The 15,686-nt window shown below is 39.2% G+C and overlaps 1 protein-coding gene across 1 annotated transcript; it reads right to left on the reverse strand.

Moving 5' to 3' along the window:
* Positions 1-995: 995 nt before the first annotated feature.
* On the reverse strand, positions 996-6,026 carry CHRAC1 (chromatin accessibility complex subunit 1). Its single transcript, XM_075827954.1, has 3 exons — positions 5,860-6,026; positions 3,992-4,118; positions 996-1,642 (listed from the first exon to the last, which is right to left on the reverse strand). Exons 1-3 carry the CDS (start codon positions 5,980-5,982, stop codon positions 1,395-1,397), a joined length of 498 nt encoding a protein of 165 aa, XP_075684069.1. The 5' UTR covers positions 5,983-6,026; the 3' UTR covers positions 996-1,394.
* Between the last annotated feature and the right edge of the window lie 9,660 nt (positions 6,027-15,686).

Consider the following 15,686-nt stretch of genomic DNA (forward strand, 5'->3'; position numbering starts at 1 on the left):
ATCGTATATATCAAAAAATGGTGCCAATAAAATCTACAGCTCGTACCGCAAAAAATAAGCCCTCACACCGCTCAATCGATAAAAGTAACGGCTCTCAGAATGTGGTGAAACAGAACAACTTTTTTTTAACAAATACTTTATTCTTTGTAAAAGTAGTAAAGTATGAAATAATTTTTTCCTATTTTCTGTTGTCTAAAACCTGAGTGCGTCTTATAGTCCGAAAAATATGGTATGTTTATTTTCTTTACATTGCTTTTGGGGGATGATGGGAAAAGTTGTTTTTCTATTTTTTATTGTTCCTCCTAGGGAACTTGAACCAGCGATTGTTGCATTGCTTGCACAATACTAAAGTCTTGCAGTATATTGTTTTTTTCCTGGCTCCTATTAAGCCCTGCCTCCGGGAGGGCTTAATTGGAGAACAATGATGGCAGACCTAGTGGCCTTCATTAGGCCCCCAGGCTGCCATGACAACCATCGGCACCTCGCGATCGCGTTACATGGGATCTGAAGGGCTGTCGGAAGGGGCCGTCCCCTGCTTTTTAACGGCGGTCGCTATCAACCACAGCATCTAAGAGGTTAAACGAGCGGGATTGTAGTATTCTATGAAACTGCCCGTTGCAGTGACGTGTTGGCTGTAACGTACTATCCCGACTTCCACTAATATATATATACATACGCGATGGATGTAAAGAAGGGGTTACTAGTCCTCATTGTACACATAGGAGATCAATAAGATCTAAAAAGTTATTTGTGAATCATCCCAAAGAAAATAGTCCGAGGGGCAAGTGATTGTCCCCAAAGTCACCTCCGAATGGGTTTGTCCGGCTCACTGGGGCCCATTACGGTCTCTACGCCTGGGCCCACCAGAGGATCCTCTGGACCAGGTAAACCCTAATGTTATCCCACAGATTGGTCATTGACACTGGGCCACTAGGTAAAGGGTTAGGACTTTGCCCACTGGGCCATCAGGACACAAAGGACAGGGCACATAATGCAATAGGTAACTAGATTTTATTATGATCAAGAGCCGGTCTTGGTCTGAAATACCGTTGAGGCTGCAGGGAAAATGATCAGTTAGCCGCCGCTTACCCCATGGAGACACATAGGTCTGCATAGGAGCTGTAGACACAGAACAACGGATTGCCAGGTTTCCCCCTCCCCAGATGAATCAGCCGCTAAACATCAACCCCTTTACCATGGCGCAACGTCTAGAATATGTAAACGCGGCTCCAGAGCGTCACATGAGAACCCCCTGCCAAGAAACACTTATAATCAGGCACTTTATTGCTTGTCGGACGTCAGGTCAAACCATTATAAAAACAAAAAACGTACAAAAATAAATCTACAACTGGATAAGAAAAATAGTCTTTAAACAGCGCCGAAGAGAAGGAAGATTACTGCTCATCATCGTCCTCATTATCATCTTGTTCATAATCCTCGTCTTCCTCATCCGAGTCATCGCTCTCTTCTTCCTCAGCCTCCTCCTCCCCTTCCCCCCCTTCTTCTCCTTCCTCATCATCATCATCTTCTTCTTCCTCCTCCTCCTCCTTATCATCTTCTTCATCAGCATCACTGACGCCTTCTACTTCCTTCTCCAACATCTTTAAGTAGTCACTGCCTAGAATTTTCTTCGGGAAAATGTCTGTGAATGAAACAATCAGCATACAATAAACACAGCGGTTTCTTCCAAGTCAAATTGGATCTTCTCCCGTATGAAGTCAAAATAAAAATGACCATTTACAGTAAAGAGCACCTCTCATAAGATTTCACAGCTCTTTTGTTTGTTATTGGAAACAGTCAGTAAGGCGGTCACCAGGCACAACGCTAATAGCTTAGCTAAGCTCCTATAATGCGGTCGGGGGGAGGATGGAGTTAGTTTTCCATACATGTAAAGTGTCTGCTGTTAACAGACACCTCCCAGCTCTGTGAAGATACTGAACAAGCAGGGAATGCAGGGAGATTTCAGCTCTAAAATCTGCAGAATAGTGAGTGCAGCTCTGGAGTATAATACAGGATGTAACTCAGGATCAGTACAGGATAAGTAATGTAATGTATGTACACAGTGACTCCACCAGCAGAATAGTGAGTTCTGCTCTGGAGTATAATACAGGATGTAACTCAGGATAAGTAATGTAATGTATGTACACAGTGACCACCAGCAGAATAGTGAGTGCAGCTCTGGAGTATAATACAGGATGTAACAGGATCAGTACAGGATAAGTCATGTAATGTATGTACACAGTGACTCCACCAGCAGAATAGTGAGTGCAGCTCTGGAGTATAATACAGGATGTAACTCAGGATCAGTACAGGGTAAGTAATGTAATGTATGTACACAGTGACTCCACCAGCAGAATAGTGAGTGCAGCTCTGGAGTATAATACAGGATGTAACTCATGATCAGTACAGGATAAGTAATGTATGTACACAGTGACTCCACCAGCAGAATAGTGAGTGCAGCTCTGGAGTATAATACAGGATGTAACTCAGGATCAGTACAGGATAAGTAATGTAATGTATGTACACAGTGACTCCAACAGCAGAATAGTGAGTGCAGCTCTGGAGAATAATACAGGATGTAACACAGGATCAGTACAGGATAAGTAATGTAATGTATGTACACAGTGACTCCACCAGCAGAATAGTGAGTGCAGCTCTGGAGTATAATACAGGATGTAACTCAGGATCAGTACAGGATAAGTAATGTAACGTATGTACACAGTGACTACACCAGCAGAATAGTGAGTGCAGCTCTGGAGTATAATACAGGATGTAACTCAGAATCAGTACAGGATAAGTAATGTAATGTATGTACACAGTGACTCCACCAGCAGAATAGTGAGTGCAGCTCTGGAGTATAATACAGGATGTAACTCAGGATCAGTACAGGATAAGTAATGTAATGTATGTACACAGTGACTCCACCAGCAGAATAGTGAGTGCAGCTCTGGAGTATAATACAGGATGTTACTCAGGATCAGTACAGGATAAGTAATGTAATGTATATACACAGTGACTCCACCAGCAGAATAGTGAGTGCAGCTCTGGAGTATAATACAGGATGTAACTCAGGATCAGTACAGGATAAGTAATGTAATGTATGTACACAGTGACTCCACCAGCAGAATAGTGAGTGCAGCTCTGGAGTATAATACAGGATGTAACTCAGGATCAGTACAGGATAAGTAATGTAATGTATGTACACAGTGACTCCACCAGCAGAATAGTGAGTGCAGCTCTGGAGTATAATACAGGATATAACTCAGGATCAGTACAGGATAAGTTATGTATGTACACAGTGACTAAGTTATGGCATATCACTAGGATATGACATCGGTGTGGCACTGTGGTGCTTTACTAATGCTGAAGACCATTAGTTCTAGGATTGATGGTGGTCCCAGCAGTTCTAGGTCTATGGTGACAGTCCCTGAATATCATTTGTCAGGGGAAACAGTAATCAGACTGGTTGAATATTCAGCTGTCTGATCTTTTCTTTCCCTGAAGATAAGCGGCAGCCGAACATATCTACTGCCCATTATCTCCTCCATATTCAAATAAGTTCTTATTCATATGACCGGCTTTCAATGCAGACATTTTTGCGGACAGTGGGTGCGCACCTGCACATATTGTGTGTCTCATCTCTCTTGTTAATAGTCAGGACCCCCCCCCCCCGTCTATCACATCCATATGCCCGAATAGGATTGACGTGATGAGAAAACCCCTTTAATTGCTCCACCCCATGTGCCAATCAGGGGGATGCAAAAGGCCATGTGACCAAAATAAAGAGTAGTCCCTCTTGGCTGGACAGAAGACTTAGTGAGACATGTGATCGTCTTTGATGGTTCTGATTGGCTAAGAGGGATCACTAGGCGTGGCAAGCCTTATTTACATACCGGGATGCCATCAATGTGTTGGGGCATCCTATAGACTGGTAATGGGGCCCATTAACCCAAACACCCCTAAAGATACTATATGGGAGGTCACCACCTACCAGAAAGGAACTGGAAAGTCTCGGACTCCTCCGCGGTGTTTGACAAGTCGTCGTACGTCAGCGCGTTGGACTCTTTGCCGGTGCCATGTTTGAAAGCGTAAGCCGCCAGGTACTTCACAAACAGCTCCTGCGCAGGGAAAAAAAACGGCGCGTCAAAACAAGGCGACACGGCTACAAATGAACATTCCTTAACTTGGCATCAATGGGAATCTCATAGGTGCCGGATTATCAGATGTTCTGGACTATGGAACAGTAATGCAGTGGATTGTAAAGCTCTGTGGTAAGGCCTCGTTCAGACGGTCAGGATTTGCTTTATTTACACATTTTGAAGGAAATCTGCAGCTGAAAGTCGGATTTCGGCCGCGGATTAACTCCATTGAAGATTAATGGCGGTAACCGCAGCTTTTCAGCGTGGAATCCGCGGCAATAAACATCCTGTCGATTCTGAAATCCGCGGCGCGGTCATTATTCCGTGCAGATTATTCTGGAACAGAAAATATCCCATTCGCCAGCAATGCCGGCGGATTCTGGATTGGCGGCGGATTCTGTCTGGATATGGTCGCGGAATCCGTACCTAAATGTCCCATTCACATCGCGTTTTTGCCCTATATTTAGCGCGTACACCACGAAAGTGCTAAACGTGTCCATAGGGCGCCATCAGCCAAGAGGGTCATTCTTGCCTCCGTCGGGCTGGTATACGTCGGTAAACCGCAAGGTATGGAAGAGCGCAGTAGACTATTCCATCCGCTGGATTCCCATAAAAATTTATTACGCGGTTTCGAACCCCCAGGTCCTCCTCACTGCACCCCCCGACGTGAGGAGGAGCTTGAATGGAGCATGTGACCGCCCCTCAACTCACGGTCTATGAGGATGACAGAAACAGCCGAGCGCAGTACTCAGCTGTTTCCATCAGTCCCATAGACTGTGAATTGGGCGGCAGCGCACATGCTCGACTGCTGCTACATTCAATGTTCTCCTCACTGTGGGGGTGCAGTGAAAAGGATTTGGGGGTTCGAAACCCCCGTTCTTACGATAATGTTTTTTGGTCTCCTTGACTTCCCAGAAAAGATGGAATAAAAAGTGATCAAAAACTCGGATGTAACCCAAAGTGCTACCAATAAAACCTACAGCTCGGCCCGGAAAAAAACAATTCATCACACCGCTAAATCGCCGGAAAAATGAAAAAGTTATGGCTTCTGGAAGGTGGGGGGGAAAAACGAAAAATGTCTGCGGAGGGAAGGGGTTAAAGATCAGCAAAAAACGTGATGTGAATGGGGCTTTATTCCGGATAGAAGCCACAATGTGTGAACATGGACTAGCGCTGCCCCTAAGGGGGAGGAGCCTGGATTTTATTTTTCACGTTTTCTTTAATCATAAGTTTTTCCTTTAATTATTGTATAATAGAAAGTTCTGCAACTTTTTTATGTTTCAATGCATCACCGTTTTCAAGATCTCGGCTTGCTGTAAGTGAATAGAAGCATTCTTGTTTATATCCAGAGGCCGAAAACCTGTAAAAACCTAATTCTTCTCGCAGCTGAATGTTTGTTACAATTGATTCCTGGATGACAAATCCACAACTGGTACAGAGTGGCAGAATTCTCCCGATTCCAGTCTTGCAGCTTTTGCGCAATCTCACCAGCTTATCTGCTCGTAAGAGCCAATGGAAAAGTCGCCAAATGAGACGGTTGACCTAAAGTTGCGGTCCTATAGGTGACATATCGCCCTATACAGCCCCTGCTTTTTATTATCTCATCACCAGGCATCATTAAACCCCATCCTGAGACCTAAATAACAGCATAGCCTCTTCCTGGTGACGTCACATAGCCCATGACGTTATTTACTGCCCCCCGTGACGTCACCCCCAGTACCGTAGCTTTGGCAGTGAGGATCAGCGCATCCTGGTTGATACTAGACACATCTGGTGAACTCTTCATGATCAATCTGACCCGGGACAGAGGCAAAGAGACGAGCCGGCTCTCAATCCCCGCCATCTCCCCGTGTGAGCGGGAACAATAAAGTTTTCCGTAATCAAAACAACACAGGCAACGTGTAAGGGCACAAACTACATTTCCCGTGATCCTTTGCGTCTCGAATTACTGCTGGGCTCTGTTTCTAGCCAACCAGTGGCCCTATAGGGTCCAGGCCGGGTGCGATGCTGCGTCCACAGCTGACAGCAGAAACCATGAGCAGCGTTCCGACAGTCAGACATTGCTGTATTTTCGGCCATTACAGCGGGGCATCATGGGAGTTGTAGTCCTTGTTGTTTTTTTTTACAGTCTAACTTGCTCCTTTATACTGGAGACATTACAGCCTTAGCAAAGATCTACAATAGAAGAATGAAGTCGTGGCCTGTGCCAACCAATCAGACCACAGCTTTCCTTTTTCAAAGGGCCACTTGAAAATGAGAGCTGGAATTTAGTTGCTATGAGCGACTGCTCGATGCTTCCGTTGCGCTAGTTTTGGTAAACGTCCTCCTGTAGGGCTCTGTTCACACTGGCAGTTTTATGTACGTTATTCTGTTTTATTTCGAATTATCAAAAAACAGGGCATTGCGTTTTTAATGGAATTAGTAAAAACCTTTCTTCGATGGTGGCCAGGATAGTGTCGTGTGCTATTATATTCTATCCAGTAATAAAAACGGAAACCTGACATTTACTTATTTTTACTTTGGCTGTGTTCACATTAGTATCGCTTTCTTTGAAACTGATCAGAGTGCAAATCATTAATTATCATCCGTTATCTCTATTATCTGCTCTATCATCCGTTATCTCTATTATCTGATCTATCATCCGTTATCTCTATTATCTGCACTATCATCCGTTATCTCTATTATCTGCTCTATCATCCGTTATCTGTATTATCTGCTCTATCATCCGTTATCTCTATTATCTGCTCTATCATCCGTTATCTCTATTATCTGCTGTATCATCCGTTATCTCTATTATCTGCTCTATCATCCGTTATCTCTATTATCTGCTCTATCATCCGTTATCTCTATTATCTGCACTATCACCCGTTATCTCTATTATCTGCTCTATCATCCATTATCTCTATTATCTGCACTATCATCCGTTATCTCTATTATCTGCTCTATCATCCGTTATCTCTATTATCTGCTCTATCATCCGTTATCTCTATTATCTGCTCTATCATCCGTTATCTCTATTATCTGCTCTATCATCCGTTATCTCTATTATCTGCTGTATCATCCGTTATCTCTATTATCTGCTCTATCATCCATTATCTCTATTATCTGCACTATCATCCGTTATCTCTATTATCTGCTCTATCATCCGTTATCTCTATTATCTGCTGTATCATCCGTTATCTCTATTATCTGCTCTATCATCCGTTATCTCTATTATCTGCTCTATTATCCGTTATCTCTTTTAACTGCTCTATCATCCATTATCTCTATTATCTGCTCTATCATCCGTTATCTCTATTATCTGATCTATCATCCGTTATCTCTATTATCTGCTCTATCATCCGTTATCTCTATTATCTGCTCTATCATCCGTTATCTCTATTATCTGCTCTATCACCCGTTATCTCTATTATCTGATCTATCATCCGTTATCTCTATTATCTGCTCTATCATCCGTTATCTCTATTATCTGCTCTATCACCCGTTATCTCTATTATCTGCTCTATCATCCGTTATCTCTATTATCTGCTCTATAATCCGTTATCTCTATTATCTGATCTATCACCCGTTATCTCTATTATCTGATCTACCATCCGTTATCTCTATTATCTGCTCTATCATCCGTTATCTCTATTATCTGCTCTATCATTCGTTATCTCTATTATCTGCTCTATCATCCATTATCTCTATTATCTGCGGTAGCATCCATTATCTCTATTATCTGCTCTATCATCCGTTATCTCTATTATCTGCTCTATCATCCGTTATCTCTATTATCTGCTCTATCATCCGTTATCTCTATTATCTGCTGTATCATCCGTTATCTCTATTATCTGCTCTATTATCCGTTATCTCTTTTATCTGCTCTATCATCCATTATCTCTATTATCTGCTCTATCATCCGTTATCTCTATTATCTGCTCTATCATCCGTTATCTGTATTATCTGCTCTATCATCCGTTATCTCTATTATCTGCTCTATCATCCGTTATCTCTATTATCTGATCTATCATCCGTTATCTCTGTTATCTGCTGTATCATCCGTTATCTCTATTATCTGCTCTATCATCCGTTATCTCTATTATCTGCTGTATCATCCGTTATCTCTATTATCTGCTCTATCATCCATTATCTCTATTATCTGCTCTATCATCCGTTATCTCTATTATCTGCTCTATCATCCGTTATCTCTATTATCTGATCTATCAGCCGTTATCTCTATTATCTGCTCTATTATCCGTTATCTCTATTATCTGATCTATCATCCGTTATCTCTATTATCTGCACTATCATCCGTTATCTCTATTATCTGCTCTATCATCCGTTATCTCTATTATCTGCTGTATCATCCGTTATCTCTATTATCTGCTCTATCATCAGTTATCTCTATTATCCGCTCTATCATCCGTTATCTCTATTATCTGCTCTATCATCCGTTATCTCTATTATCTGCTGTATCATCCGTTATCTCTATTATCTGCTCTATCATCCGTTATCTCTATTATCTGCTCTATCATCCGTTATCTCTATTATCTGCTCTATCATCCGTTATCTCTATTATCTGCTCTATCATCCGTTATCTCTATTATCTGCTGTATCATCCGTTATCTCTATTATCTGCTCTATCATCCGTTATCTCTATTATCTGCACTATCATCCGTTATCTCTATTATCTGCTCTATCATCCGTTATCTCTATTATCTGCTGTATCATCCGTTATCTCTATTATCTGCTCTATCATCCGTTATCTCTATTATCTGCTCTATTATCCGTTATCTCTTTTAACTGCTCTATCATCCATTATCTCTATTATCTGCTCTATCATCCGTTATCTCTATTATCTGATCTATCATCCGTTATCTCTATTATCTGCTCTATCATCCGTTATCTCTATTATCTGCTCTATCATCCGTTATCTCTATTATCTGCTCTATCACCCGTTATCTCTATTATCTGATCTATCATCCGTTATCTCTATTATCTGCTCTATCATCCGTTATCTCTATTATCTGCTCTATCACCCGTTATCTCTATTATCTGCTCTATCATCCGTTATCTCTATTATCTGCTCTATCATCCGTTATCTCTATTATCTGATCTATCACCCGTTATCTCTATTATCTGATCTACCATCCGTTATCTCTATTATCTGCTCTATCATCCGTTATCTCTATTATCTGCTCTATCATTCGTTATCTCTATTATCTGCTCTATCATCCATTATCTCTATTATCTGCGGTAGCATCCATTATCTCTATTATCTGCTCTATCATCCGTTATCTCTATTATCTGCTCTATCATCCGTTATCTCTATTATCTGCTCTATCATCCGTTATCTCTATTATCTGCTGTATCATCCGTTATCTCTATTATCTGCTCTATTATCCGTTATCTCTTTTATCTGCTCTATCATCCATTATCTCTATTATCTGCTCTATCATCCGTTATCTCTATTATCTGCTCTATCATCCGTTATCTGTATTATCTGCTCTATCATCCGTTATCTCTATTATCTGCTCTATCATCCGTTATCTCTATTATCTGATCTATCATCCGTTATCTCTGTTATCTGCTGTATCATCCGTTATCTCTATTATCTGCTCTATCATCCGTTATCTCTATTATCTGCTGTATCATCCGTTATCTCTATTATCTGCTCTATCATCCATTATCTCTATTATCTGCTCTATCATCCGTTATCTCTATTATCTGCTCTATCATCCGTTATCTCTATTATCTGATCTATCAGCCGTTATCTCTATTATCTGCTCTATTATCCGTTATCTCTATTATCTGATCTATCATCCGTTATCTCTATTATCTGCACTATCATCCGTTATCTCTATTATCTGCTCTATCATCCGTTATCTCTATTATCTGCTGTATCATCCGTTATCTCTATTATCTGCTCTATCATCAGTTATCTCTATTATCCGCTCTATCATCCGTTATCTCTATTATCTGCTCTATCATCCGTTATCTCTATTATCTGCTCTATCATCCGTTATCTCTATTATCTGATCTATCATCCGTTATCTCTATTATCTGCACTATCATCCGTTATCTCTATTATCTGCTCTATCATCCGTTATCTCTATTATCTGCACTATCATCCGTTATCTCTATTACATGATCTATCATCCGTTATCTCTATTATCTGCTCTATCATCCGTTATCTCTATTATCTGCTCTATCATCCGTTATCTCTATTATCTGCTCTATTATCCGTTATCTCTATTATCTGCGCTATCACCCGTTATCTCTATTATCTGCTCTATCATCCATTATCTCTATTATCTGCTCTATCATCCGTTATCTCTATTATCTGCTCTATCATCCGTTATCTCTATTATCTGCTCTATCATCCGTTATCTCTATTATCTGCTGTATCATCCGTTATCTCTATTATCTGCTGTATCATCCGTTATCTCTATTATCTGCTCTATCATCCGTTATCTCTATTATCTGCCCTATCATCCGTTATCTCTATTATTTGCTGTATCATCCGTTATCTCTATTATCTGCTCTATCATCCGTTATCTCTATTATCTGCTGTATCATCCGTTATCTCTATTATCTGCTCTATCATCCGTTATCTCTATTATCTGATCTAACATCCGTTATCTCTATTATCTGATCTATCATCCGTTATCTCTATTATCTGCTCTATCATCCGTTATCTCTATTATCTGCTCTATCATCCGTTATCTCTATTATCTGCTGTATCATCCGTTATCTCTATTATCTGCTCTATCATCCGTTATCTCTATTATCTGATCTATCATCCGTTATCTCTATTATCTGCTGTATCATCCGTTATGTCTATTATCTGATCTATCATCCGTTATCTCTATTATCTGCTGTATCATCCGTTATCTCTATTATCTGCTCTATCATCCGTTATCTCTATTATCTGATCTATCATCCGTTATCTCTATGATCTGCTCTATCATCCGTTATCTCTATTATCTGATCTATCATCCGTTATCTCTATTATCTGCTCTATTATCCGTTATCTCTATTATCTGCTGTATCATCCGTTATCTCTATTATCTGCTGTATCATCCGTTATCTCTATTATCTGCTCTATCATCCGTTATCTCTATTATCTGCTCTATCATCCGTTATCTCTATTATCTGCTCTATCATCCGTTATCTCTATTATCTGCTCTATTATCCGTTATCTCTATTATCTGCTCTATCATCCGTTATCTCTATTATGTGCTCTATCATCCGTTATCTGTATTATCTGCACTATCATCCATTATCTCTATTATCTGCTCTCTCATCCGTTATCTGTATTATCTGCTCTATCAGCCGTTATCTCTATTATCTGCTCTATTATCCGTTATCTCTATTATCTGATCTATCATCCGTTATCTCTATTATCTGCTGTATCATCCGTTATCTCTATTATCTGCACTATCACCCGTTATTTCTTTTATCTGCACTATCATCCGTTATCTCTATTATTTGCTGTATCATCCGTTATCTCTATTATCTGCACTATCACCCGTTATTTCTTTTATCTGCTCTATCATCCGTTATCTCTATTATCTGCACTATCATCCGTTATCTCTATTATCTGCACTATCATCCGTTATCTCTATTATCTGCTCTATCATCCGTTATCTCTATTATCTGCTGTATCATCCGTTATCTCTATTATCTGCTGTATCATCCGTTATCTCTACTATCTGCACTATCATCCGTTATCTCTATTATCTGATCTATCATCCGTTATCTCTATTATCTGCTGTATCATCCGTTATCTCTATTATCTGCACTATCACCCGTTATTTCTTTTATCTGCTGTATCATCCGTTATCTCTATTATCTGCACTATCATCCGTTATCTCTATTATCTGCTCTATCATCCGTTATCTCTATTATCTGCACTATCATCCGTTATCTCTATTATCTGCACTATCATCCGTTATCTCTATTATCTGCTCTAACATCCGTTATCTCTATTATCTGATCTATCATCCGTTATCTCTATTATCTGATCGATCATCCGTTATCTCTATTATCTGCTATATCATCCGTTATCGCTATTATCTGCTCTATCATCCGTTATCTCTATTATCTGCTCTATCATCCGTTATCTCTATTATCTGCTCTATCATCCGTTATCTCTATTATCTGCACTATCATCCGTTATCTCTATTATCTGCTCTATTATCCGTTATCTCTATTATCTGCGCTATTATCCGTTATCTCTATTATCTGCACTATCATCCGTTATCTCTATTATCTGCTGTATCATCCATTATCTCTATTATCTGCTCTCTCATCCGTTATCTCTATTATCTGCTCTATCAGCCGTTATCTCTATTATCTGCTCTATTATCCGTTATCTCTATTATCTGATCTATCATCCGTTATCTTTATTATCTGCTGTATCATCCGTTATCTCTATTATCTGCTCTATCATCCGTTATCTCTATTATCTGCACTATCATCCGTTATCTCTATTATCTGCTCTATTATCCGTTATCTCTATTATCTGCTCTATCATCCGTTATCTATATTATCTGCTCTATCATCCGTTATCTCTATTATCTGCTGTATCATCCGTTATCTCTATTATCTGCACTATTACCCGTTATTTCTTTTATCTGCTCTATCATCCGTTATCTCTATTATCTGCACTATCATCCGTTATCTCTATTATCTGCACTATCATCCGTTATCTCTATTATCTGCTCTATCATCCGTTATCTCTATTATCTGCTGTATCATCCGTTATCTCTATTATCTGCTGTATCATCCGTTATCTCTATTATCTGCACTATCACCCGTTATTTCTTTTATCTGCTGTATCATCCGTTATCTCTATTATCTGCACTATCATCCGTTATCTCTATTATCTGCTCTATCATCCGTTATCTCTATTATCTGCACTATCATCCGTTATCTCTACTATCTGCACTATCATCCGTTATCTCTATTATCTGCTCTATCATCCGTTATCTCTATTATCTGCACTATCATCCGTTATCTCTATTATCTGATCTATCATCCGTTATCTCTATTATCTGCTATATCATCCGTTATCTCTATTATCTGCTCTATCATCCGTTATCTCTATTATCTGCTCTATCATCCGTTATCTCTATTATCTGCACTATCATCCGTTATCTCTATTATCTGCGCTATTATCCGTTATCTCTATTATCTGCGCTATTATCCGTTATCTCTATTATCTGCACTATCATCCGTTATCTCTATTATCTGCTCTATCATCCGTTATCTCTATTATCTGCACTATCATCCGTTATCTCTATTATCTGATCTATCATCCGTTATCTCTATTATCTGCTATATCATCCGTTATCTCTATTATCTGCTCTATCATCCGTTATCTCTATTATCTGCTCTATCATCCGTTATCTCTATTATCTGCACTATCATCCGTTATCTCTATTATCTGCTCTATTATCCGTTATCTCTATTATCTGCGCTATTATCCGTTATCTCTATTATCTGCTCTATCATCCGTTATCTCTATTATCTGCACTATCATCCGTTATCTCTATTATCTGCTGTATCATCCGTTATCTCTATTATCTGATCTATCATCCGTTATCTTTATTATCTGCTCTGTCATCCATTATCTCTATTATCTGCACTATCACCCGTTATCTCTATTATCTGCTCTATCATCCATTATCTCTATTATCTGCTCGATCATCCGTTATCTCTATTATCTGCTGTATCATCCGTTATCTCTATTATCTGCTGTATCATCCATTATCTCTATTATCTGCTCTCTCATCCGTTATCTCTATTATCTGCTCTATCAGCCGTTATCTCTATCATCTGCTCTATTATCCGTTATCTCTATTATCTGATCTATCATCCGTTATCTTTATTATCTGCTGTATCATCCGTTATCTCTATTATCTGCTCTATCATCCGTTATCTCTATTATCTGCACTATCATCCGTTATCTCTATTATCTGCTCTATTATCCGTTATCTCTATTATCTGCTCTATCATCCGTTATCTCTATTATCTGCACTATCATCCGTTATCTCTATTATCTGATCTATCATCCGTTATCTCTATTATCTGCTATATCATCCGTTATCTCTATTATCTGCTCTATCATCCGTTATCTCTATTATCTGCTCTATCATCCGTTATCTCTATTATCTGCACTATCATCCGTTATCTCTATTATCTGCTCTATTATCCGTTATCTCTATTATCTGCGCTATTATCCGTTATCTCTATTATCTGCACTATCATCCGTTATCTCTATTATCTGCTCTATCATCCGTTATCTCTATTATCTGCACTATCATCCGTTATCTCTATTATCTGATCTATCATCCGTTATCTCTATTATCTGCTATATCATCCGTTATCTCTATTATCTGCTCTATCATCCGTTATCTCTATTATCTGCTCTATCATCCGTTATCTCTATTATCTGCACTATCATCCGTTATCTCTATTATCTGCTCTATTATCCGTTATCTCTATTATCTGCGCTATTATCCGTTATCTCTATTATCTGCTCTATCATCCGTTATCTCTATTATCTGCACTATCATCCGTTATCTCTATTATCTGCTGTATCATCCGTTATCTCTATTATCTGATCTATCATCCGTTATCTTTATTATCTGCTCTGTCATCCATTATCTCTATTATCTGCACTATCACCCGTTATCTCTATTATCTGCTCTATCATCCATTATCTCTATTATCTGCTCGATCATCCGTTATCTCTATTATCTGCTGTATCATCCGTTATCTCTATTATCTGCTGTATCATCCATTATCTCTATTATCTGCTCTCTCATCCGTTATCTCTATTATCTGCTCTATCAGCCGTTATCTCTATCATCTGCTCTATTATCCGTTATCTCTATTATCTGATCTATCATCCGTTATCTTTATTATCTGCTGTATCATCCGTTATCTCTATTATCTGCTCTATCATCCGTTATCTCTATTATCTGCACTATCATCCGTTATCTCTATTATCTGCTCTATTATCCGTTATCTCTATTATCTGCGCTATTATCCGTTATCTCTATTATCTGCACTATCATCCGTTATCTCTATTATCTGCTCTATCATCCGTTATCTCTATTATCTGCACTATCATCCGTTATCTCTATTATCTGATCTATCATCCGTTATCTCTATTATCTGCTATATCATCCGTTATCTCTATTATCTGCTCTATCATCCGTTATCTCTATTATCTGCTCTATCATCCGTTATCTCTATTATCTGCACTATCATCCGTTATCTCTATTATCTGCTCTATTATCCGTTATCTCTATTATCTGCGCTATTATCCGTTATCTCTATTATCTGCTCTATCATCCGTTATCTCTATTATCTGCACTATCATCCGTTATCTCTATTATCTGCTGTATCATCCGTTATCTCTATTATCTGATCTATCATCCGTTATCTTTATTATCTGCTCTGTCCTCCATTATCTCTATTATCTGCACTATCACCCGTTATCTCTATTATCTGCTCTATCATCCATTATCTCTATTATCTGCTCGATCATCC

The sequence above is a fragment of the Rhinoderma darwinii genome, chromosome 5 (assembly GCF_050947455.1).
Source record: "Rhinoderma darwinii isolate aRhiDar2 chromosome 5, aRhiDar2.hap1, whole genome shotgun sequence".
Taxonomy (NCBI): domain Eukaryota; kingdom Metazoa; phylum Chordata; class Amphibia; order Anura; family Rhinodermatidae; genus Rhinoderma; species Rhinoderma darwinii.